General features: G+C 38.8%; 2 protein-coding genes across 4 annotated transcripts; both read left to right on the top strand.

The window, feature by feature from the left end:
* The first annotated feature begins 392 nt into the window (after positions 1 to 392).
* Positions 393 to 18,737, top strand: rad54b (RAD54 homolog B). 3 transcript variants are annotated; one of them, XM_083529885.1, is made up of 15 exons: positions 393 to 523; positions 1,021 to 1,228; positions 4,720 to 4,957; positions 10,065 to 10,196; positions 10,826 to 11,122; positions 12,020 to 12,182; positions 12,963 to 13,188; positions 13,349 to 13,556; positions 13,784 to 13,923; positions 14,056 to 14,358; positions 15,510 to 15,661; positions 16,089 to 16,350; positions 17,330 to 17,396; positions 17,665 to 17,865; positions 18,179 to 18,737. In XM_083529885.1, exons 2-15 carry the CDS (start codon positions 1,022 to 1,024, stop codon positions 18,397 to 18,399), a joined length of 2,817 nt encoding a protein of 938 aa, XP_083386011.1. In that variant the 5' UTR covers positions 393 to 523; position 1,021; the 3' UTR covers positions 18,400 to 18,737. The 3 variants fall into 3 exon arrangements, with proteins under 3 accessions (XP_083386011.1, XP_083386009.1, XP_083386010.1); XM_083529883.1 differs by having other exon boundaries at positions 418 to 445; positions 14,056 to 14,367; positions 15,516 to 15,661; XM_083529884.1 differs by lacking the exon at positions 393 to 523 and adding an exon at positions 835 to 846 and having other exon boundaries at positions 14,056 to 14,367; positions 15,516 to 15,661.
* LOC310719852 (fibrinogen silencer-binding protein-like) lies at positions 6,392 to 10,032 on the top strand. Its single transcript, XM_083530021.1, has 3 exons — positions 6,392 to 7,909; positions 8,935 to 9,504; positions 9,823 to 10,032. Exons 1-3 carry the CDS (start codon positions 7,512 to 7,514, stop codon positions 9,860 to 9,862), a joined length of 1,008 nt encoding a protein of 335 aa, XP_083386147.1. The 5' UTR covers positions 6,392 to 7,511; the 3' UTR covers positions 9,863 to 10,032.
* Positions 18,738 to 23,116: the final 4,379 nt, after the last annotated feature.

Below are 23,116 nucleotides of genomic sequence, written 5' to 3'. Positions count from 1 at the left end.
TTAGCCACGAGGTGGCACTAAAATACACGTTGTTCAAAAGGATGACCCAGAAAGCTTAATTTTGCCATAAATAAATACATAAAAAACTACAAGTTGTGCTCTTATTTTGGAGAACACATTACTAAGATTCCCTTGATGAGATATATAATAGCATATAAAATAGCTATATATAGCACCCGGAAATTCTAGCTATCGTTTAAATATGTCAAGATCCTCGAAAATGTCCTTTGTCTTTTATTTATTTATTTATTTATTTATTTATTTATTTATTTATTTATTTATTTATTTATTCATATTTATATATAAATGTTATATTATTTTACATGTATATGATTATTTTCCAAAAAAAAATATATATATCTTTTTTTTAACAACCAATCAGAAACGTTGTAACGTCACTTCCGGGTTAAACTGCGCGCATTTTGAGAGGGACGTAGTCTTCGTTGTGAGTTATTTACAGAATAATGTTTGAGTGAACTTACATATAGGATACACTAGAGCAAAAAACCTAAACAAAAAACAGGCAAGTACTAAGTTTTAGTAAAAAGAATTGTTATTTGTAATGTTTGTAGTGGAAACAGGATATGAGTGAGTCCTAGTTCTGTCTCTTCATGTCGGAGTGAACTGATGGGTTGAGCAGCTTTGACATTTATACTTGTAGAAAGTTTCATTTTTCATTCTGGAAAAAAAATCCAACAAATTGCAACATAGATAAAAATTTGTGGCCTTTTAAAACATGCTTTGAAGCATAATTATAGACTATGTTTAGCTAAAGATGAGGTTCATCCTGATCAGGATCTTGGTGGATCCAGAGTTACTCTCTGGAACACTGAGAGTGAATCAGAGGTACATCCTGGTGCAGATATAAAGGACTCATGGTTACACACCTGGGAACAATTTAGAAAAGCTTTTGGGATGTGGGAGAAAACTACAGATATTAACCTGAGATTAGGATTGTATGTTCTTAGGATACTTCTGAATGTTTGTGTTAATTGTGATTGCTGTGTTCCTCATTGACAGGATGCGCAGGTCTGCGGCACCGAGTCGGCTCCTGCATGGTAATGCTGCAAAGAAGCCACGGTTTGTACCTCCTGCCCCGGTGCACACAGGAGCAGGGCTATTGTCCAACCCAGGGCCAGTGTTAATGCCCAACACCATGTATCCAATATCAAGCCCAGGACAAACACCATCAACACCCAAACCAGCAGCTAACAATGTCCTCAATAAGGTACTGATTCTGATCTTTTCAATACAAGTTTTATGATTGACCCTGTGATTAAGGATGTAGCGATTTCATTAATTTTGCAAGACGATCAATGTACAGTAAGAAGTCTATAGTGGCAGTGTGGTGACATTTGTCAGGACACTGGCTTAGTTGTCAGAGCAATTTAAATAAAATATTTAGTCAAATATTTGACAGGGCTATAATTGCTATGCTCGTATTAATACATCATTTGGATCATCTGTATAATCTAAGATAATTAATAAAAGTATTAATGAAATATGTGTAGTGGGGCTTTCTGCAAAATCTTGATTTTCAGTGATTTGTAACAGTTTCTCATCATAGTATAGGCTTCTGGACAGGTTCTGGTTCTTTAACATGTATTATTGATTTCAGGAGACAAAAAAACTTTTAGATTGTATTACTAGTCATTTTTCAAGACATACAGTGCATCTGGAAAGTATTCACAGCGCTTTACTTTTTAGTCATTTTGTTATGTTTCAGCTTTATTCCCAAATGGATTAAATAAATAAAAAAGCCTTTGCCATGACACTCAAAATTGAGCTCAGGTACATCTGTTTCCACTGATCATCCTTGAGATGTTTCTACTACTTGTTCGGAGTCCACCTGTGGTAAATTCAGTTGATTGTACATGATTTGGAAAGACACACACCTGTCTATATAAGGTTCCACAGTTAACAGTGCATGTCAGAGCACAAACCAAACCATGAAGTCCAAGAAATTACCTGTAGACCTCTGAGACAGGATTGTATTGACGCACAGATCTGAGGAAGGGAACAATAAATTATCTGCAGCATTGAAGGTCCCAATAAGCACAATGGCCTCAATCATCCATAAATACAGTAAAACCCCATTGTACGAGCATAATTCGTTCTTGAAAATTGCTCGTAGATCCATTTGCTCGTACGTTCGAACTGATTTTCCCCACAAGAATGAATGTAAAAGTGATTTAATCCGTTCCGAGACCTCATTCAATCGCTTATTTCTGCACTTAAAAAGTATTTGTAGCCTATTTCAACAAACAAATACACCACAAATTACCGTAATGTAAACATAATTTAACACTTACTTGTGTGATAGTGGTTGATTGCTCCATAAACTCCTCGGTTTCCATGGTAATTCTATTTACTTTCGTTTTCACAGCACCATCACTGATTTTCTTGGGAGACATTTTTCAAGATTTCTAGTAAAATAAAAATATAAAACAAATTTTTTTTTATTTTTGCTGCACTGAACAACGAGAGCGACCGAGTGATACGTCATCAACTAAGCAACTGATGCGACCCTCCGCCGAAAACGGGGAACCGGCAGTGTGGGTTTGCTCGTGCCTTCGAAATTTGTTTGTGAAACAGGGTAAAATTTTGCGAGCGAGGTCGTTCGTATCTCCGTTTGCTCGTACAACAGGGTTTTACTGTAAAAGAACTTTGGAACCACCAGGATTTTTCCTAGAGCCTGGCCAAACTGAGCAATCAGGGAGAGCAAGAACCCGATAGTCACTCTGAAAGAGCTCCAGTGTTTCTCTGTGGAGAGAGGAGAACCTTCCAAAAGAACAACCATCTCTGCAGCATTCCACCAATCAGGCCTATATGGTCAGACAGAGCCACTCTTTAGTTAGAGGCACATGACAGCCCACCTGGTGTTTGCCATAAGGCACCTGAATGACCCTCAGGCAATGAGAAACAAAGATTGAATTCTTTGGCCTGAATGACAAGCGTCATGTCTGGAGAAAACCAGGCACCTCTTATCACCTGGTCAATACCATCCCTACAGAGAAGCATGGTGGTGGCAGCATCATGCGGTGAGGATGTTTTTCGGTGGCAGGAACCCGGGAAACAAGTCAGGTTCGAGAGAATGAGAAATACAGCTTTGTACAGAGACGTCCTTCATGAAAACCTGCTCCAAAGCACTCTAGACCTCAGACTGACCATTCAACCTGATGGAGCTTGAGAGGTTCTAATCTAGTTAAAGCTTTTTTTATTTGCCAATACCACCATATGTGCAGACAAACAGAGGAATCGAAATACGTTTCTCTTCTCTTTCAAGTGTTTTCATTGCAATGTTTTCATCAATGCAATATAGAAAGTTTGTATAGGCAATATCAGCAGCTCAGAACAATATAGAACAGATTTTGTAACACACACACACATATATATATATATAAATATAAATAAATAAAATAAAATAAAAGCCGGGTGACATAAATCGTAAACATCTAAATGTGTAAGGTGCAAGTATACATCCTAGTATATGTATACATACTGAAGTTCTGAATATGAAGGCATTTGTAAGGTGCAAGACAGATAGCAGCAGTATGACAGTAGTACAAAAAGACTGTATGTAAAAGTGCAAAAAAAAAGTGTCAGATTTAAAGAATTTGTACATGTAACAGTTTTAAATATTAGTTTGTAAACATGTCCATTTGTGTAGAATTTTGAAAAAGGGAAGAATGAAGAAGTGTGGGGTGAGCTGTAGATTCCTTAGAGTTCAGGTGTAGGTGGAAGAGGGGGGAGGTAATGGACAGAGTTGAGCATCCTGATAGCCTGATGGATGAAGCTGTTTGAAAGTATTGTGGAGCCTGATGGCTCCGGTACCATCTTCCTGAAGTGGAAGATTGATGAGTGTGAGGTGTCAGTAGCTTTGCTGATGGCTCTGCTAACCAGGTGTGGTAGATGTCATTAGGGAGAGCAGAGAGACACCGGTTATCTTGCTGGCCGCATTCACTATGCGTTGCAGAGTCTTTCGGCAGCTGGTGAGGATGCTCTCAATGGTGCCCCGGTAAAAGAAGCACATGATGGGATGTGGGTCTTGTGCTTTCTTCAGTTTGTGATGTGATGTGGTGTTTGTCATCCAGGTGAGGTCCTCAGGGATGTGCACTCCTAGGAACTTGATGCTGCTCTCTCTCTCCACTGTAGCACCATTGATGGTTAGTAGGGGGTTCTGTGGAGGTCCTTTTCTGAAGTCGATGACAAATTTCTTTGGTCTTCCCCACGTTGAGGAAGAGATTGTTGCCATTACACCATTGAACCAGTCAGCTCACCTCGCTCCTGTAGTTGGCCTAATTGTTGTTGGTGATGAGGCCCACTTCAGTCGTGTCTGCAAAGAAGAATGGGAGAACCTGCCAAAAATAGTTGAGCAAAGCTTGTAGCATCATACTCAAAAAGACTTGAGGCTGCAATTGGTGTCAAAGGTTCTTCAACAAAGTACATTTTTTTCATGTTGTCATTATGGGGTATTGTTTTGAAGGATTTTGAGGAAAATAATGAATTGAATCCATTTGGGAATAAAGCTGTAACATAACAAAATGTGGAAAAAGATAAGTTTTGTGAATACTTTCCAGATGCACTGTAAATGGCTGTTTCTTTGAATTTGTATTGCACAGATGTTTTTATAGAACACTGTTCTTTGCATGTCAACAGCAAAACTGGAAAGTGATTCATATTTTTTGCACTATTAATTAAAGATGGATTTCTGTGCAGGTGCAGAAGAGCTTGACTGAGAGGGCAGCAGGCACTCCAGGTGCTGCAAAAATCTCAGTAATGGGTAAGGCTTTAGCCAGGGTTCTGAGTGTCGTTGCTCAGGAAGAGAGGAACGAAAATGACGCAGACTCTCTGAGCTTCCCTTTGGATTCAGAGCAGCCCCCAGATTCACCCTCAGCACAACAGCCAGGTGTACAGTGTACACACAGCACCACCACCACCTCTAATAGCCCAACAGGTAAGATTCATCATTGCTTTTTATTTTCTTAACAGTGGACCTGCAAGAGTTAAGTGGTTTGCAAACACTCAGAGTTTAGTGTTGCATCTGATAGTTGCCCTAAAGGATGCTCAAACGCTCTGAATGTTTGGAAGTACATACCTGTGTGAGGAACTTTTCTCACTGATGTGCACACTATCCTGAAAGTTACCACAGCAGAGAATCTAACCCCAAACATTAATGAATGCTCAGGCAACTGTGCATAAGAGCAGAATGTACTGCTTTTACTTACTGCTTGATTTTCACACTTTATTCTGTATCATGTTGTTCGTTAATTGCTGTCAGTTGTTGACCCTGTTATTTAATATTGGCCCCCTCTATGATTGGGTTTGACACCACTTGACTTGACAAATTTAAATCTTTGTAAACCCCGACCTGATTTTATATCGATGTTAATTTTATCACAAATTTTAATAATTTTGCACACTTGCTTGGCTTCTGCCTTTCATTGAGTTATCTTGTCGTCTTATCAAACACAGTGGGTGGAACTGAAGGCTCGACAGCGTGAGCTGGATATTTTTTTCTTTGTCACAAAAAGTTATATACAGAATACAACTCGCAGTGAAATATAAACCTTATCGTCTGCTCAGTAAATTGGGCATTAGCTAAAAAGGAATCTAAATATAAAATGAATGAAGAAAATATGAGAAAATATATTAGATAATGAATAAAAAAAAAAATAGTGCAAATGTATTTAGACGTGCAAAAGGAAAGTAAAAATTGGAACTGGAATGTAATGAGGTATGAAATAACAAACCAGTTACAGCGACATGACAACGTAAGGTGCTGTGCGCAAATACATAATGAATATCAGTATGATTGGAAGGGATATTGAAAGGCTAAAAAAATTATGGCTTATTACCTTTAATCACATTAAAAAGCACGTTTTCAGCACCCCTAATTCGTCTGTGTTTATTATGTATATATACATTTTTACTAAATTGATATTACACTTATTTATACCTCACAAAAACAGCATGAACATTGTAAATGAGTGTGTGTGTGTGTGTGTGTGTGTGTGTGTGTGTCATCACTATATACAAACACTACACGTGATTAAAGATCATAGCACCTATCCTATCCTAAACATCATTCTTCTAATGAATCACCACCAGTACATTAGCTGATACAGTGCAGACTTTGAGGATGATTGTATAACATGGTGTTTTGTTCATGATGATGAAGCGTGTCCCTGGCAGATCTTTCCACACTGTTCAAAGTCCAGCTCTTCCCTGGCAGATCTTTCCACACTGTTCAAAGTCCAGCTCTTCCCTGGCAGATCTTTCCACACTGTTCAAAGTCCAGCTCTTCCCTGGCAGATCTTTCCACACTGTTCAAAGTCCAGCTCTTCCCTGGCAGATCTTTCCACACTGTTCAAAGTCCAGCTCTTCCCTGGCAGATCTTTCCACACTGTTCAAAGTCCAGCTCTTCCCTGCGGATCTTGTTTGTAGAAAAAAAAAAAGGCAGAAAGGGAAAACATTGCAGACAAAAATGATAACAGATCGGAATTAATAAAAACCGGTTTAAATCGGAAAATTTTGAAATGTGGAGATATCTCCAATAGAGTTCTAACTTCTGTGTGGAACAGACTCCGGTTTGGCTTTGAACTGCTGTCCCTCCTTTTGTGCCCGCCCCCTGAAGGAAACGAACCAATCAGCACGCGTGCTCCATCTGATTTACATCCCGACGCTCCGTCGCTACAGAGTAGATCCCAAAGCAGAGCTCAAGCACAAGAAGCAGTCTCCTGAAGCAGTCTCCAGAGACGCCCTTGAAATCAGAAGCAACTGGTGTTTCTCTTGTCCGTGCCGCTGTTTCAGTCGTCGCACAGTCACGTATCGAGGCAAATATTCGATAATAAACGATAAAACCCAGCGGTTTTATTCTCGCATGTCGCTATAAAGTCTTTATTTAAGGCGAGCCGCTACCGGCTGTGTCCCAACCCGCATACTACCGCCCTAAACAGTGCTCCAAAATAACACTACGTGTTGAATAGTGTGCACTGTTAATACTGGGTTTAACTGTATGACCTCCTTGGTTTGTGAAATTAATTCTAAGGATTTCTTTCTAAAAATAAAATTTTATTAGGTTATTTTTAGTCAAAAGCAATTTTATACTGAAGTCTTATTTGCTATAGGAGAGATTCATTTTTTTCTTTTGTAATGCAGTTGGGTTTGCTATGTAGGTCAGGCCAGGCTTAAGCAGCTTTACTGAACCTGCGTCAGCTTAAGCTGAAAGGAATTTGAACAGAGCCCTCCCCTATAGGCGTGGGCCTAAATGAGGCTGGCCTAGTTAAGCCTGATTTTTTTCCCCCTCACGTCTCTCTGCGTGGAGAGTGTGCAGCTGGGTAACAGAACCAGCACAGAAACTCGCACACGTTCAAGTGCTTTCAAGGGAAAAGACAAACAGACTGATAGTACAAAGGGAAAAAAGCCAGGGAGAAAACCAGAGTCTAATGTTAAAAGGGGAGGATAAGAAGTGTCTAGTCTAGAGCAGCCAGGATCAGCTTAGATCAAAGATGTCTGCTTTGTTTATGACGAGCAGCATGGTGGGCAAGGCACGCTCTTCAAACTTTACACTGTCTGAGAAACTGGACCTGCTTCGTCTGGTTCAGCCGCACATCCGCATCTTGGAGGAGCACACAAATAAGCATGCAGTGATTGTGGACAAGAACCGGTGCTGGGAGAGCATAGCCGAACGCTACAACAACCTGGGAGGAGAGAGGCCACCCCGGACAGCCCAGGGGCTCCGTACCCTGTACAAACGTCTCAAAGAGAGCGCCAAACAAGAAGTGGTCCAGCGGAGCCACGCCCAGCCTGAGTACCGGGGCAGCATCTCAGAACCAACCAAACGGATCATGGAGATGATCCCACATCTGTTCCATGCAGGGGACAAAGAGCACAGCATGCTTCACAGGTAAGAGCAAGGTATGCGTTTTTGCACACAGTACACAAAAAGCACATGCATAGACACACCTGATGGGAGATTGGACACAGTGTGTTTAGAGAATTGGTGTAATTGATTTTATACCTCAACCTGCTCTGACTTCAGACTTCCGCTTATTATTCTCAAGTCAAGCACATGCATAACTCACCTGCTCAAAGTTCACTTTTATTGCCTGTCAGTCATAACCAAATAACTATTAAACAAGTCATTATAATTTTTGTTGTTAATCACATCTACTCCCTCTGTGGTTAAAACCAACCTGTTTTCATTACCTTGGTCGTGTGTTTGGGTTGGTCCGAGCTGTTAATTTTTTTCTGAAGTAAACATTTTGTAAGATGCACCAATCAGGCATAACATTATGACCACCTGCTATTGTGTTCGTCCTGTCAGAACTGTTTTGCTGAACAAAATGTTCTGTCCATTAACTTTAACAGTAGCTCGTCTTTTAGATCAGACCACCTTCGCTCCCCACGTGCATCAGTGAACCTTGGCTGCCCATGTTCCTGTTGCCGGTTCATCACTGTTCCTTCCTTGGACCCCTTTTGATAGATACAGACCGCGACCACCTCACAAGAGCTGCATTGGAGATGCTCTGACCCAGTCGTCTAGACATCACAATTTGGCGCTTGTCAAAACCGCTCAAATCCTTACGCTTGCCCATTTTTCCTGCTTTTAACACATCAGCTTTAAAGACAAAAGTGTTTACTTGCTGCCTAATTTATCCCACCCAGTAACAGGTGCCATGATGAAGAGATAATCAGTGTTATTCACTTCACCGGTCATAATGCTATAATGTCATGCCTGATCTGTATATGATCTGCTGATCTAAAATTCTAATACATTTTAAGTGAAATGTAATAAAATGTCAAAAAAATTATAATAATTGTGATATTAGGTTTACTCTTCATTGCCATAGCTTTCAAGTTCTTGCTGAGTTTTATTTATCTTGATATGTAACATGAATATACAAGTATTGACTTCGTTTTTTCTGTTAGGTTGCAATACAAGATGAATTCACCAGTCGAGCAGCCTGGCAGCAGCTCATCTCTTCCTGCCTTGCCAGACTTCACACCTGCAGCCAGAACAGTGAGGGTGGAGTCAGAGGATGTCAAACCACCACCCGATCTTCAAATAATAGTCCCTCACGATTCACCTGTTACATTAACAACCCCACACAGCCAGGAACCCTTTGCACAGACTGAGAATGAAGTTGAGGAGGAGGAAGAGGAAGAAGAATTAGTCTCTAATGTTTACGCAGCCTCACTCTCACCCTGCCCCTCCTCCGTGCATCTCCCTCCATCACCTTCGGCACCCGCGTCTAGACGCAGCCTGTACGAGAGGGGCGGTGCTTTGTTTAGAAACCCTGCACTCGAGGCGGAGTCTCTGCAAATGATGCGAGACGAGCATGAGCTTTTACTTGCCAATCACAGGAAGCTTGGACAATATCTAGACGAAAAGCGAGAGGGGCTAAAAAGAAAGCAACAGCTAGAGGAGGAGCTCTTGAGGTCAAAGGTCAAAGTGGAGAAACTAAGAGCTGCACGCCTACGCCATGGACTGCCTCTAATGTAGGAAACGCACAAAAGACAGTAATTCTGCTGTCATGTACAGTATTACGTATGACTATTTTATTTACATTTACTTTTTTGGTCTGTAGAAAAAGTAAATGTCTTAACTCTTTGTGAATATGAGACTGACATGATTGTATTATTATTTTTTTTTTTTGCAATAATAAAGCAGTCGATTTTGTTTGTTTTATTGTTTATTTAATTTTTCCAAACTTGTTGTTTGATTGGTTCATCCATTTTTTGAGTCATACAACTAAGCAGTTGAAAGTTAAGGCATTTTTGTGTTGCTCTGATTTGAACTCACAACTTTCCGAGCAGATGTACATCTAGACCACTAAGCTACCACTTCCCAACTTGATGTTGAATATTTTTGAAGGTTGAGTTTCGATGTATGATAAATAATTTGATATTTCAAAAATGCTTTAAATGCTGCAGGTATGCATAGTGCTTCCTAAGTAGAATAACATTATATAATGAATTGTAACTAATGGAAATGCTACCCAGTTTTCATTTGGCACTTATTAGAGTTTCACATTCATAAGTTTTTGTATGTGTTTTAGCACGGTACTACAGTGTAATGTGGTGCAAGGCATCCTCGAGGAAGCACAAACGCTGGGAAGGTGATGCTGTACTCGTGGCCACAGGACGCAGCGTTGTGCTGAAAGACATGGAAGGAAGAAATATTGGACGAGGTGAACACAGTAGTGCACACAAATGGTGGCTAAACAAGATTGTGGGTGGATTGCTTAAATGACTAGATTCTGCTGGAAAATTGGGTGTTAAATCTTATGTGGGAGTTTTTATATATATATATATATATATATATATATATATATATATATATATATATATATATATATATATATATATATGTGTGTGTGTGTGTGTGGAAAACCTTTTTTTTTGGTGATTTGCTCGAAGTGTAATTCAAGATTTGCATGACAAATAGCTCATTTGCAATAACTGCTTTATTCTGGTCAGGGTTGCACTTATTCCAGAGCTTTTCTCAGGAACAGTAAGAGTCTGGATGAATTCCCAGACACAATAATGCCTACGAGCAAATTAATGTATTTAATCCACCTGCCAAATTTTATTTGGAGATTTTTTATTTATTTACATTTTATTATATTTTTTACTTTTATTGTAACACTTGCAGAAATAAATTTGATGGGGTTTTTTATATTTTTTTTAGACTGCCTTGTGCCTTGCTTTCTAATACATTAAGTCGCTTGCACAAGTCAGCTAAGCGTGTTGAGTTATGTTTAGTTTTTTTATAAGAATTTTCAAGCTGCAGGTTAAATTGTGTAAATGTGTATTAAAGGCTCAGGTTACAAAGCATCTGAGCTGGAGAGTCTGTGTGAGGGCCAGACTTTAATGGTAGGAGGGAAGCAGCTCGAGGTCATGGGGATCATCTCAGATGAGGATTATGCAAAGGGACGATGTTTTCAAGATGCCATTGTGGAGGATTCTTTACAGATGACCGCTAAAGCACCAGTGGGACATCAGAGACCTCAGCTGGCCAAACCCTTTGCCAGGCCAGCACTAAAGGATGCAACTATGGGAGTGCCCAAACCCGAGGGTCCTGTCTGCAAGCCCAAACATGACCCTAATAGTCCAGGTATGTATACAAATCTTACAAGTGAAAAAAACTAACAAGTATTGTTCCTTCGACAATAGCTGACAAATCATATCAAACAAATCAGTCTATTTTGCTTGCATGGTAAATATTTGTGTAGGTTCAAGTGCCAAAAAGTTTACTTGCACTCAATGAGGTGTGTATTGTATTTATCCAATTTATCATGTGGCATCATGTGTCAGCAGCATAATGCATTAAATCATGTACAAACATTTAATGTTCCCATCAAATATCATACTAGCAAAGAATGCAATCTCTTTGAACTTGACAGTGGCATGGTATCCCCTATGTATCCAAATATGATCAGACAGTATACACAAGATGCTGTATTGCACATGCTGTCCTTCTAAAGAGTAAAGTAAAGCACCTGCATGTGATTATTGCAAAAAAAAAAAATCTACTGTAATACTGTTCACAACACCAAAAAACGCTTTTAGTATGAAATACTTTTTTGGAGTTTGAGAATTAGGAGTCTTCCACATTTTGTCACCAAAGAAAATCCCTAAATTCTTGCTGAGTTTTAAAGGGAAGGACCTCATGTAACTACTATTGATGACAAAGTTTAAATACTGTAAAACCTTTTCTCATCTCAATTCTAACTCCCTTGTTCTTGCAATCAACATTGGCATTGCTGCTGACATGGCATTAAAAGATTAATACACAAACAAACAACAGACAACATATAAGCATTAAAACAGTAGAAAGTAAAGTATATAGTGACCCGTCAAAAGTTTTTTTTTTTTGTTAAATCATTTCCTTGGAAATCAAATACTATAAAATATTTTACTATTTTTTGTAAAAAATGGTTCATACATCTAACAGTTTACAAGTAAAATTTATGTCTAACATAATTTTTACTTTTGGAATTTCTCCACATAGGAGCCCTTGTGATGCCCCGACCCTCAGCCAATCACCAGTGGCATTGTAACAAAAACGGACTTCAGGTAGTGGATGTAGTTGTGGACCCTCACCTAACAAATCATCTGCGACCACACCAGAAGGAGGGTGTGGTCTTTCTATATGAATGCCTCATGGGAATGAGGTAGGCGTTTTTTTTTTTTTTCTCCACATTGCTCTGGAGAAATACACTTCATGGAGATTTGTTTCCATAATCACAGATTTGCAGCAAGAAAACAGAATCTGCGAGACCACAACACTGATTTGTTTACCAATGTGTGGTATAATGAGAGGTGGTTGCAGGGAACTGGTAAAAGAATGCTTAGGATGAAGCCGCCAGATTGATTTGAACAAGGCAGATGTAGAGGATTATTTGGAGACGGATGATCCGCTGTGGTGACCCCTAACTGGAGCATTAGGGGAGACAGTAAATGAACAATTAGTTTTATACTATTATGATGGGAGCACCTGAAAAATGGCAAGAATTGTGGGTCAGCATTGGTTCAAGGAGTAACAAACCAAAGACTTGGAAAGGGGATCCCTAGAGCCTTTTTTAAGGGGGAAATGTGTTACAACACACAGTACATTGCATCATGCTGGCTCAAGGTCTGTGTAGCCATAGAGCAGTCCAGGTGGCCATGTTACAGCAAAAAAAAAAATTACATTAGAGAAATAAAAGTGTTTTTGGTCAGATGAGCTCTGTTTTCTTTTACATTACATGAAGAGCTGAATACATTTGCATCCAAAAGTAATGGCAACATGGTGCATGGTTTCGACTTATTTATGTTTTTGGTGTTCAGCTATCAGCTATCAATAATAATTCAACCAGGGAAGATCATGACTAACTGATTAAAGAAAACTGGATGGTGAATGTATTTTATCGGTGTAGGTTGCCATGTAAGTGTGTATGTGTTGTATGTTGCAGGTTGGCTGGCCGATGTGGAGCCATTTTAGCGGATGAGATGGGATTGGGGAAGACACTGCAGTGTGTGTGTGTGTTGTGGACTCTCCTGAGGCAGGGGCCTTATGGTGGGCGGCCTGTACTGAAGAGAGGGTTGGTGGTTTGTCCTGGTAGCCTGGTAAAAAACTGGGCTGTTGAATTTAACAAATGGCTTGGCAAAGAAAGGATCAGTGTTTACACTGTTGATCAGGTTTGTCTTAATGAGTGTATGTGCTGTTATGTGCTTCGCAGTCAAAAGTGTTTTTATGGCTATTCTGGACTGTGAACTTATCTAGTAAGCTGCTAAAAGCGTGCAGTAATTCACAAGCCAGTGTATATAAATTGTGTGTGTGAATGTTTCTATTTCACAGGGCAATCGCGTGGAGGACTATATATCCTGTCCTCGGTCTCCTGTGATGGTAATCAGTTATGAGATGCTTCTGCGCTCTGTAGACAGCTTAAAGAAGCTGGAGTTCGGTGTGGTCATCTGTGATGAGGGTCATCGGCTTAAGAACAGCAATATCAAGACAGCCAGTGCTCTCACAGCCCTGGCCTGTGAACGTCGGGTGATACTTACAGGTAAGTTACACTACCACCAAATTGTCTTTACTTTCATACTCACCTGTTTTATGTGGAATTTTTACTTATCAAGAAATGAATAGTTCATTGTCAAAGAATAGAAATGAACTTCACTGTGTCCCTGTAGATCATTTGAACTGTTGGTCTGAAATGTTGTGGACTTTTTTTAGTAGACCGTTTTTAAAAGAAAGACATAATAGTGCAACTTTAGTGTGTGTCATCACCAGGCACCCCTGTTCAAAATGATCTCCAAGAGTTTTACTCCATTATTGAGTTTGTGAATCCGGGCATTTTGGGAACATCAGCAGCTTACAGAAAGATTTATGAAGAACCAATCCTCAAATCTCGCCAGCCCACCTGCACCGAGGTACCACGCACATCAAAATCAAATACATCAATACATATCGTTTGTTTTGTTATCGTTAGTTTAGTGTGTGTATGTTTGTTTAAGGCAAATATAGTACAGTGTGCATGTAAGATGTGAAGAGATGTGTTTCAGGAGGAGAAGTGCATAGGTGAAGAGCGAGCGGCAGAACTTGCTCGGCTGACTGGCGCGTTCACGCTACGAAGGACTCAAGAGATCATTAACTGTTTCTTACCTGGGCGGCTGGAATGGACGGTGTTCTGCCGGCCCACAGAGCTGCAGGTGCAGCTGTACAACGAGCTGCTCTCTAGCCGACCTGTCAGGGCCTGTTTCACTGCAGCCAGCACACACGCCTTCACACAGAGCCCTCACCTTGCTTGCATTAATGCTCTGAAGAAGCTGTGCAACCACCCTGGGCTTCTTTACAACATGCTAAAGGTTTGTGATGTGTGTGTTCCATGTATATTCACATTCCTTTCTGTCACGAATGCTTACTGAGAAGCCAATTCACCATTTTACAAAGTGAAAAAAAAAAAAAGATATATAATGTTTGTAATCAGGCACTGATTCCTGAGTTTAAAAAGCTTTTCTGCCAGTGACTGTAAGGTTGTGTTCAAATCTCAAACACCAAGGATCTCTAAAATCTAGTTTTTCCAAATTATTGATTTACATTTTACAAGTAATTATATGGCAAAATTTGTATTTACTTTTTTCACTTGTCCTATGTATTTGATCAGCCAACATATTTTGGTGACCGTTTACTTTTTTAGGTTTTGTGCTGGTGCTGTGAGATTAATGCTGCTGTGTGAAAACAATTCAGCAGTATTATTCTGACATAAATAGAATTATTAATCATAATTGTTAAATAACTATTAAACAAATCAAATTGCAGCTATATTATCCTCCTGATAATATATAAAATAATTTAAGCTTTGGGACAAAACTCAAATTTGAGTTAAACTGCAGTCGTTATTTCATACTACATGCTTTCTTTCAAGAATGATTCTGGGTGCAATGTGGGATTGGTAAACTTTTTTTTTCCCTTTTCCCCTTCATTTATCCCTACTTTGGTCCCCTGGCCAGTCCCAGTCTCCAATTAGCTCTTTCTTATAAAGTAGTAACTACCAAGAGAAGATGAAGGATAACACATACTGCATCATTTTAGTCACAGGGCAGCATAACACTTCCACAAAACTTATATAGACACTCACAATTTGCTAATGTTGCTAATAAAACTTTCAGTTTTGCTTTTTTTTGCCTTTGGCTACAGATAGCTGTAACATTGGCTGTGAAATTAAACGTGTAATCTGCTATATGGTTTTCTGGTTCACCAAATGGGGGTTATGCAGTGTACTTTTGTTTGTTTTAAAGTTGTTAAAGATTATACAGTATTAGAAACCACATACATATCTGCTTGGTATTAATGAATAACTCATGGTTGGAAGCAAGTGTGATATTTTAAGTATGTTATTTAAAAAAATATAACTATAGGCATCTCATGGTTGTTTGCAAAATTAGTTTGGAGTGCTGATTTTCAAGATATTTTTTGAACGTGTACAAATAATTACTTGCCATTCTTATTATTTCAGGAGAAGAAGAATGATGATTTATATGACAGCGTCTGTGTAGAACTTTTTCCAGAAACCTACACCACTGGTAGTTTTTGCACAGGAGACTCTGGGAAATTGCTGGTGCTCGCAGACCTTTTGACTGCTATAAAGCATGTCAACTGCACAGACAAGTACAGTCTTATAATTCTTTCAATTTGGTCATACATTTTGCTTCATATTACACATGTACAGTGCCTTGCTTGATTGAGAGTGAGGAGGCCTGGGGTGCTTTCTGTGTTCACATTCATCCAAAAGTGTTCAACAGGGTTGAGATCAGAGCTGTATAGCAGACCACTCAAGATCTTCCACTCCTCCATGTTTTCATGCTTTGTGGACAGGGGCATTGTGGAGGTTCAGGACTCTTAGTTTAGTACCAACATTGTGGTAAAAGTTTGAGGAAGAACCAGTTTCAAATTGTCTTTTAGTTGTACTCTACAAAAAACATCATTGTTGGTGAATTCTTTTGCATTGTAATTATATACGTATGTCTGTTTGAATTCAGAACAGGATCTGATTGACTGCTTGTTTAATTTGTTCATTATCCTCCCTTGTTTTCAGGGTTGTTCTGGTGTCTAATTACACACAGACTCTTGATCTGCTGCAGGACTTCTGTGCTCACCTTGGTTACACCTGGTGTAGACTTGATGGGCAGACACCAGTTGCTCAGCGCCAGCGCATTGTAGACTCCTTTAACCGCTTGGACTCTGCCCACTTCCTGTTTCTTCTCAGTTCAAAGGCTGGAGGAGTGGGGCTTAATCTTGTTGGTGCCTCTCATTTGGTTTTGTATGATATGGACTGGAACCCAGCTAATGACATACAGGTTTGTCCAAGTGGAATAAGTTTCTTTTCGGCTTCTCCCGTTAGGGGTCGCCACAGCGGATCCTCCGCACGTTTGATTTGGCACATGTTTTACGCTGGATGCCCTTCCTAACGCAACCCTCCCCAATTTATCCGGGCTTGGGACCGGCACTAAGAGTGGCTGGGGATGGTTCCCTGACCGGGAATCGAACCCGGGTCGCAGCGGTGGGAGCGCTGCATCTTAACCACTAGACCACCAGGGGACCTGTCCAAGTGGAATAGTCACGCAAAAGAAATTTACGTGTTACAACACACCTTGCTACACTTTAACCACACCACCAAGGACATAGTGCTGCTTCATAAACTTGTGTCAAAATTTATACCTTTATAAGTATTCTCTATTTTTATTTCCTACTGCTTGCACTTACACACATTACTAATGATCTGCTCTTTGTAAAGCCACTAGATGGTGCTGAGTTTGAGAAAGTAGAGTTTCTGATTATCTTGTGCATATCTATGACGAATGCAGCAGATTCGATTTTAATTACGCAGTATTGATGTATTTGAATGTGAATCATGAAAATTACTTCATTAGTAATAACATTGTTTATTGTAAATGTTCTTTTGTGAAAGTATTTATTATTTTAAATTGTATTTATTGTTAGGGTTATGACTAGAAACACTGAAGTGTATAACAAAATGCATCAACAGCCTCACTAGACCCATTGGTTGAACAAATTAGAGTTCATTCTACTATAGTTCTAGTGAACAGCAGCAGAGTTTCAACTCACCCACACTTCCACATGTTCCTCACACACCAATTATTGTACAAAAATGACAGCAATGCAGTAAAGCCATATATAAATACATGCATATGTATAGAAATCCCAGTTGCTGTTGTCATTTTTAGATTCATTTTTTTTAATTGTTAAATTGATTATGTTGAGTTTTTCCTGAGTAATGTCATTTAGATCTATTTTTTTTTTTTTATAATGTTCTAGGCCATGGCCCGAGTATGGAGAGATGGGCAGAAGAAAACAGTTCACATCTACAGATTTTTAACAACAGGTTGGACAATAAAATTTTTGCTCACGTTTTTCTTTTACCCAGGACAACAACACACTCCCATTACTGTAACACGTCACTTCTGTGTAATATCACCACTTCTTTATTTTCACAAATTAAACACTGTTTTTATAGAAAAAGTACACATCCAGGTAAATCCAGGCATTATGGCTGCAATATATCAAATATAAACTCCCTTTTTATATTACAAAAAAACTGGCATTATTTTGTGACAACCACAGAACATCAGGGTCAACTATTTTTCTGTCAGGTACCATAGAGGAGAAGATCTATCAGAGACAGGTGAGTAAGCAGGGGCTTTCTGGAGCTGTGGTGGACCTTGGTAAAAAGGGTGAGCACATCAGTTTCTCAGCTGAGGAGCTGCGTGACCTTTTCACCTTTGACCCTGAAACCGACTGTCTCACTCACGATCTGCTTGGCTGCAAATGCTCAGGGGACGGAACATTACCAGGTAATACATGTAAACACAATTTCTGAATCATTGTATGTGTAATTGTTTAATCTGTAAAAGCATTGCTCTGTGGTTGTGTAAAAGATGTGTGCAGTATAATCAGAACACATCTGAGGTTTTCTTGGTTACTCCTTTTATTTTTTTATTCTGATTTGAGGCAGTGATAATAAGCACTGTTTTGTGTATGCAAATGCAAGATGTAATGAATATGCAAATTCAGGTAAAGGTAATTCAGTAACAGTTACATTGCGTAGTTATATTAAGATGTAACTGAATGTAAATAAAGATTTACGTTATTTTATTTGGGTACAAGGTGTGGTGGAGGACGCATCCTTGGCTACCGGGAGGGTGTGTCAGTTGGGTCGTCGTGCTGATGGTGCCAGTGTTCCACAGAGGGTCAGCATGTCCGAACTTATGCAGTGGAAGCATTTTTCTGGAACTCTTTCATCATATGGTGATGTGTACTTGGACCATGCACACAGTAATATAACATATGCCTTCCAGAGCACTTCCAGAACCCAAGAAATAGCATAAAACACACACACACACACACACACACACACACACACACACACACACACACACACACACACACACACACACACACAGATGCAAACATGTAAAAGACTGGATCTAATGGACTAATAAATCTAATGCTATGAATTTAGGTTAAGTACTATTACTGTAAAACTAACACAGGTTATGGACTGAAAATATGCTGGTTTTTAATAAAAGTGTAAATAAATGTATTATTTAAAGGCAGGTTTGTGTTTTCAATGTTAAGCAAGTATTTTGCTTTTATCTGTGCACTGTTTGTCTTTCTTTTTAAAAAGGGGTAGTAATGATGTTGAATCCAAACAAATTCTACAAAACATTTAAGATTGTTAGTTTTTATCAATACTAGGTCGCATGTATATTTGATTCAATCTGGTTAATCTGGAACAGTATAAGGAATGATTCTGTTAACAGTACACTGGTACATGTATACTCTGCTAATGACATTTTTAAATTTTAAATAGTATATTATATATCATAGCCCCGGTATCACCAAGCTGCCACTCTTGGGCCCTTAAACAAGGCCCTTAACCCTCTATGCTCCGGGGGTCCCTTACGAGGGAAATATCAAGGTCCGTGACGTCGGAGTGACGTGGGGCCGCCTTCCCGTGGGCTCACCACCTGCAGGAGGGACCGTAAGGGACGGTGCTGTGAGGATTAGGCAGCAGTCGAAGGCGGGGGCCTGCTTAGACTGCTGCCCCCGTGACCCAAATTACGGATAAGCGGGAGAAAATGAATGAATGAAAAGGATGAATGAATATTATATATCATAATAATAATAATAGTAATAATGTCTGATGCAATTTTTTAATGTTCTAAATCTGGAGTTTTTAAATGGATCCCAATTTAATGCAGAATAAATTTATATAATCCTACTCAACAATATCCAAAACTACATCGCCCTGTGTAGAAAAGGTGTTTGCTCCCCTGTTAAAACTGTGCTTTAGCACACCTGAGTTCAATTTCTCTCTCCCCACCCAGGCCTGATTACTGCCACACCCGTTTTCAATCAAGAAATCTCTTAAATAGGACCTGCCTGACAAAGTGAAGTAGACCAAAAGATCCTCTAAAGCTAGACATCATGCCGAGATCCAAAGAAATTTAGAAACAAATGAAAAAGTAAGTAATTGAGATTTATCAGTTTGGAAAAGGTTATAAAGCCATTTCTATAGATTTGGGACTCCAGAGAATCACAGTGAGGGCTATTATTCACAAATGGCAAAACCATGGAACAGTGGAGAACCTTCTCAGGAGTGTCTGGCCGACCAAAATTACCCCAAGAGCACAGCGACAACTCATCCAAGAGGTCACTAGAAATTCCCCACAACAACAGTAAAAGAACTGCAGGCCTCCCTTACCTTAGTTAAGGTCAGTGTTCATGACTCATAAGGAAGAGACTGGGAAAAAACGGTCCAAGATTAAAACCGCTGCTGAGCAAAAAGAACATAAAGGCTCATCTTAGTTTTGCCAGAATACATCTTGATGATCACCAAGACTTTTGGGAAAGTACTCTGTGGACTGACGAGACAAAAGCTGAACTTTTTGGAAGGTGTGTTTCCCATTATGTCTGGTGTGAATGTAACACCGCATTTCAGAAAAAGAACATCATACCAACAGTAAAATATGGTGGTGATAGTGTGATGTTTTGCTGCTTCAGGACCTGGAAGACTTGCTGTAATAAATGGAACCATGAATTGTTGGCTGTTTTTGTGACCTTAAGATAAGGGCGAACTTGGGTTCTGATGAATTCACTATTGCAGAATTTCCGTGTGTCAAAATTTCGACTAGTTAACTTCAGATTCCTCATAATTAGGTTCATTTTTTAGGTTTATGACCTATATTTAGATATTTAACAGTGTCATTTTGCCATTAATATTGTGTGGAAATGAGCAACTCAACTTGAAACTCAGAAAATAATTGAATATGATTTTTAACAGCTGAAGGAACTACAAACAATTGTATGAAAATATACAAACTAAAAGAACCACATGAAGAGACCACATACATGCTGCATTTTCAGGGAAAAGCAGTGGTGGACAAAGTACACAAACATGTACTCGAGTAAAAGTAGAGATACAGCAAGTAAAAATTTACTCCATTAAAAGTGCACCTTCTCACCAAACTGCTTGGCGATGGTCTTGTAGCCCATTCAGTCTGATTAATTGATTGATTGCTTCTGTGGACACGTGTCTTTTATACAAGTAACAAGCTGAGATTAGGAGCCAGAAATCTTGCTGATAGGGGATCAAATACTTATTTGACTCATTAAATGCAAATCGATTTATATTTTTTTAAATTTTTTTTTTTTTTTTTTTTTTTTTTTTTTTTTTTTTGTTATTCTGTCTCTCCCTGTGCAAATAAACCTTAAAATTTTAGACTGATCTTTTTTCTTTGTCAATTGGCAAACATACAAAATCAGCAGGAGATCGATTTTCACTGTAGTTACAGCTACCATCACTAGATCAGTAAGACAAATTATCAGAGCAGTCCACATGTTTGGATACATTTCTGAGAGCTACCTTTCATGTACAAATATCACTCTAAATGCATTTATCACACAAAGAAATGTCATTGTGCACAATTTATCTCTTAAAACAAAGAACAATACAACTCCTTTATACATACATCTATATGCTTATTATATATGTCTTTTAAATTAGCCTTTTAAGCTGCACTTGAGATTCCCCTTACTGAATTGAACTGAATTTAGTACAATTACAGAAAACTTTTATGACGGCCTCAATTAAAGGTAACCAAATCAATAAATGCTATTTTAACTACAATCCAAATAGACTAGTTAAGTTATTGTTTCGTTCACATTTGATAAACTACATGCTATAAATTATGTTAAGCTAAAATAAATATTGTTGCTCTATGTGTAAAAGCGTAGCAGGCAACACAGTATAGGGAATATACATTTATTAGCTTATTTAATTAAATGCATTAGATTATACTATTCTCATAACGAGATAAGTGATAGAGCTGCATACACACCTTTATCTATTGCATGTTTCCCCCCTACTTTCCTTTTTTTTTTTTTTTTAAAGTAGGCTCCTGAAGGTTTAGACCTTGTTTTGCCATATATAATTTTAATTTGGACCACTGAAGGCATAAACATTAGAGGGTCTGAGGAAACTCTTTTTAGCAGGCATTGTAGATAAATTCTGGCTAAATTAACAGCTAAATCATTTAATTGTTCTCACAATTTAATACACAAAAAAAAAAAAAAAAAGATTTCATCCAAACATTTGTTGATTCATTTCATTTTTGCTTGCCCAGCTATTGTACTGCAAACATTTCACTGGATACAGAGACAGTTTTTCAAATGTTAAAAACAGTCAGTCTAATATGTAAAAGCTTACTAGGTGAGTCCTTGTATAATAAATAGCGATTTAATTAGGTTGTTGGAAAGCTGTCTGTATAGAGAATGTGTGGAAGCTGTGCTTAAAGAATAAGATATAAGCTTAAGCAGTTTACTTTGTACAGTATACATGCACCGGCTACCTGTTGTCTGCAATGTTACTGTGGTGTACATTACACTCATTTGACTAAAAAATCACCCAAAAAAAATCATTGTAATGACTGAAAAAATAAAAGAAAATTTTAAGAAGGGCATTTTCACTAATGAGCAATTAAATATTTATTAAAACACATTACTTAAATATTATTTGATGAAAATTGGTATTGCTTCTAAGTTATTATTTTCCTGATCTCCTTAGTTGTTTTTGACCGTATATTGTACAATGCATACAAACAAGTATTCACAGCTCTTTACTTTTTTTTTTTTTTTTTTACATTTTATGTTACAGCTTTATTCCAAATTGGATTAAATTAATTATTTTCCTCAAAATTCTACAAACAAAACCCCAAAATAACAACAAGAAATAAGTTTGTTTGAAATGTTGTAAATGTGTTAAAAAATAATAAAATGAAAAACATCACATGGACATAAGTATTCACACCCTTTGCTATAGCTCAGGTGTATCCTGTTTCTAGAAAATTGATTGGAGTCCACCTGTGGTAAATTTTGTTTATTGGACATGATTTGGAAAGGCACACACCTGTCTATATAAGGTCCCACAGTTAACAGTGCATGTCAGAGCACAAACCAAGCCATAAAGTCCAAGGAATTGACTGTAGACTCTCAAGACAGGATTGTATTGAGACACAGATCTGGTGAATGGTACAGAAACATTTTTGCAGCATTGAAGGTCCCAATGAGCACAGTGGACTCTATCATCTATAAATGGAAGAAGAACCACTAGGGCTCTTCCTAGAGCAGGCCGCCCAGACAAACTGAGCGATTGGGGAGACGGGATTTAGTCAGGAAGGTGAGGAAGAACCCGATAGTCACTCTGAAAGAGCCCTAGCGTTTCTCTGTGGAGAGAGTAAAACCTTCCAGAAGAACAACCATCTCTGCAGCACTCCACCAATCAGGCCTGTATGGTAGTGGCCAAACAGAAGCCACTCTTCAGTAAAAGGGCACATGACAACCTGCCTGGAGTTTGCGAAAAGGCACCTGAAGGACCCTCAGACCATGAGAAACAAAGTTTGTCATGTCTGGAGGAAACCAAGCAACGCTTACCATCTGGCCAATACCATGCTCCTCTCCTCGTATCTGCCTGCTTCGCCTCGACCTGCCTCTGGATGGTATCCTCTTTGATTGGAGGCCACTCTGTGCAGCTGGGGATGGTTT

Source organism: Silurus aristotelis (genome assembly GCF_946808225.1).
Source record: "Silurus aristotelis genome assembly, chromosome: 25".
NCBI lineage: Eukaryota > Metazoa > Chordata > Actinopteri > Siluriformes > Siluridae > Silurus > Silurus aristotelis.
This window is presented reverse-complemented; position numbering and strand designations above follow the sequence as displayed.

Coding starts and splice junctions, on each gene's coding strand:
- LOC310719852 (XM_083530021.1), top strand. CDS start 7,512: ATGTCTGCTTTGTTTATGACGAGCAGCATGGTGGGCAAGGCACGCTCT. Junction 7,910..8,934: donor GAGCACAGCATGCTTCACAG/GTAAGAGCAAGG, acceptor TTTTTCTGTTAG/GTTGCAATACAAGATGAATT. Junction 9,505..9,822: donor CGCCATGGACTGCCTCTAAT/GTAGGAAACGCA, acceptor CTTTCCGAGCAG/ATGTACATCTAGACCACTAA.
- rad54b (XM_083529883.1), top strand. CDS start 1,022: ATGCGCAGGTCTGCGGCACCGAGTCGGCTCCTGCATGGTAATGCTGCA. Junction 11,123..12,019: donor ACATGACCCTAATAGTCCAG/GTATGTATACAA, acceptor TTCTCCACATAG/GAGCCCTTGTGATGCCCCGA. Junction 13,924..14,055: donor GCCAGCCCACCTGCACCGAG/GTACCACGCACA, acceptor GATGTGTTTCAG/GAGGAGAAGTGCATAGGTGA.